This window comes from Hevea brasiliensis, chromosome 18 (assembly GCF_030052815.1).
Source record: "Hevea brasiliensis isolate MT/VB/25A 57/8 chromosome 18, ASM3005281v1, whole genome shotgun sequence".
Classification (NCBI taxonomy): domain Eukaryota; kingdom Viridiplantae; phylum Streptophyta; class Magnoliopsida; order Malpighiales; family Euphorbiaceae; genus Hevea; species Hevea brasiliensis.
Window position 1 is genome coordinate 48,219,088 of NC_079510.1, and position 2,989 is coordinate 48,222,076.

Sequence of the window (2,989 nt, forward strand, 5' to 3'; positions counted from 1 at the left end):
ATGTAAATATGTAAAATTCATATATTTAATATATGAATTAACTATACATCTTACGTCTTGGGTTCATGGTAAATCGGTCTATGCAAGAAAAATCTCTCCCACAAATATGAGTCATTTTTTTCACAATTTATATAAAAAAAAAATTATATTTATATGAGTGTAAAGAGTATTAAAATTTGGTATTTTTAATGCATCCAATAATTTCTTCCAATTAGCCCATTATGAAGAATAGAATATAATGTCTATCCAAACAAAAGGGGAAATTGAAAAAAAAAAGGCCATTCGTTTTTTATAAGCAAATAATTTTTATTATTAAAAATAAGAAAAACTTAGCATAGTGATATCCAATTAAACCCAAGTTTAATTGACTTCCCTAATACACCCAACTATGATATAGTATGCTGAGTGCAAAGGTCATAATACAATGAAAAGCTACATAACAAGAAAATAGCACAGGCACTGTTGCAGAAGTTGGCATTATTTAGGTTACCAAGTAGCTAGCCATTTATATAGTGCATGCAATGAAATGTTGGATCACATTTTCAACCTACGTACGCATTGAAGTTTGATAGAAAATTGCTACATTTCTCTTAGGGCAGTGCAGAAGATGGTTGAGAGTGGTGGTCAGGGTTTGGCCCTCCAGGTGAGACTCTTGAAGTCGATGTGTCCATCACTTTTTCCTTCATTACATGCTTCATTTTTGACAAATCATACCCTAATCGTTCTAAAAGAGAACTGCTATCAATTCTCGTATGTATAGGCCTAGAACCGCGAAAACTCAATGCCTCCAAATTAACCACATTCACTGATAAAATGAGCAGGATCAGCATTGAAGCTCGCATCACAGTTGCATTGCCATTAGCCATGAGTTTACAACTATGGAGTAGTTTAAGAGCGTGATTTGGTTAAGGTACTAGGATTAGTGTGTAGTGTGTGTTAGAACGTAATCGAGGCATGAATTTATAACGCAGATCGATGTGTAGGAAAATGTCTGAAAATTTTGAATATTAAACAGTAATGCTCATGGCGACTATGAGAGGACAAAATCCTGCGTGTAGTATATTGTCTTTATTAATTCCATGAAAGGGGTTTCAGCCTTTTTTTTTTTCACAGGCAATCCCATTACCTCAAATGCCACGAAGGTCCCCACTCGAGCATCTGGTATATGGGTAATATCGATCAATACATCTTAATTTCACTACCAACTAGAACTTGTCTGCCTACTCAATACATATTGTTTATTTGCAATATTGTTTTGGACAGTTGTTGAACATAATTAAACTAAGAACAAGATGTGGAAGGAGAAATGGAAACCTTTTAAGCAAGAAAACAAAAAATGAGGCTTTAATATCATTAATCTTTCATTTGGAATCGTTAATTACTTTGTTAATTAATAAGTGAATCGCCACAGACAAATGGATTCCCTGCTTTCCATTTCGCATAAGGTCTCTTTCCACCTATGTTTAGTAATAAAATATAGCCTCCATTGATTCCTAATTTGGCAGTCGGAAATTGACGTTTGTTTTATGCGACTTTGGTGTTATTTCAGTATCCTAATTAACCGATCATATAATTAAGATATCTTTAAATATGGAATTAGTGGTCTACACAACATAGAAAGTTGGATAAAGATTCGGATTGAAGGAGGGGAAGGAAGAGCTAGCTAGTGCTTTTATTTTTCTTTTGTTTTCTAGTTAAAGATTGCAAACTTTAAGCTAATGGATGGTCAACGATTTATCGGCTTGTAATGGAGAGAAATGGCATACTATTATCCATGCGAAAAGGCACACTGATACTATTGATCCCATTACTATTACAATGAATTAATTATTGATGTCAAAGGACAATTTTGTATACATTATAGAACAAAAATTACAGGTAATATTTATACATGTATTAGTTAATCCATATCCTAAATCAATGAAATCACAGGCTAAAATTAAGAGATTATAAGGAAACAGAGAATATTTTTGTAAACTTGGCACATATTATGTGTTTAATTATCCACAAATCTTTTCGCTAATCAAAGATTTGCTCCATCAAGCTTCTCATTGGTGCTGTCACACATGCCTTTAAGGATGGGTAGTAGCATGAAGTTTTGAATATCTCATTTATTAATATGCTAAAAATTTTTATCTTTTAAAAAAATTATCTAATTATTTATCTTATAAATTTGTAATAATAATGATCGATTTGGTTTCCTTATATATCGAATCAATATCAAAATTTAATTAAATCAAATTGAGTATGATCAGTTTTTTTTTTTTTCTTTCATACTTTTAAAAAGGTGGAGATTGTAAAATTTCAGGTTTAAAATTTTTCATTTTCTAATATGATAAAAATCTTTTACTTCTATGGAAATAAAAAGGGATATTTTTATCTAATAAAATTTTTAACATTTTTTTTATAAGCAACATTTTATTATATGAAATTCAGAAAAAAACTTAGCATGGATGTCCCTAGCTAACCTAAGCCGATAGGCTTACCCGTTAGATTGGACCCAATCTAAGTAACAACATGCTAAGTGAAAAAAATATGAAAAGAAAGGTACACAATACACTAATAAGACAAAACCAAAGTTTAGGATACATGACTAAACAAATGCCAAAAAAACAAAAGCCAAAGGTCTTGGCAACCACAAAACCATGCCAAAAGCTGCAGTGAACTATAACAAAATCTACAGAAAAGTCATATACAAAACCACCCAACCCCGAATTTGTAATCAAAGAGGAGATCTACACAAGAATAATACAAAATCTGCACAATAGAAGAATATAGACGCAACAAAAATACAGCCAACAACATAAGTACACTCCAAATACTGCACAGATTTAATTGAATTGAGGCATATCACAAGACAACTACAAAGTCCACCAATCTATCCAAATCTTGCTTTGCAAGTGCATCCACCACAGAATTCAACTCATGCGGAGAATGAACAAATAAGACTCTAGACAACTTCTGAACTGAACCCAAAATGCCATGGATA

The 2,989-nt window shown here is 31.9% G+C and overlaps 1 protein-coding gene across 1 annotated transcript; it reads right to left on the reverse strand.

Annotated features, from left to right (window-relative positions):
* Positions 1-590: 590 nt before the first annotated feature.
* On the reverse strand, positions 591-866 carry LOC131175906 (CLAVATA3/ESR (CLE)-related protein 7-like). Its single transcript, XM_058140599.1, has one exon. The coding sequence runs from the start codon at positions 864-866 to the stop codon at positions 591-593; it is 276 nt and encodes a 91-aa protein (XP_057996582.1).
* Positions 867-2,989: the final 2,123 nt, after the last annotated feature.

Coding starts and splice junctions, on each gene's coding strand:
- LOC131175906 (XM_058140599.1), bottom strand. CDS start 866: ATGGCTAATGGCAATGCAACTGTGATGCGAGCTTCAATGCTGATCCTG.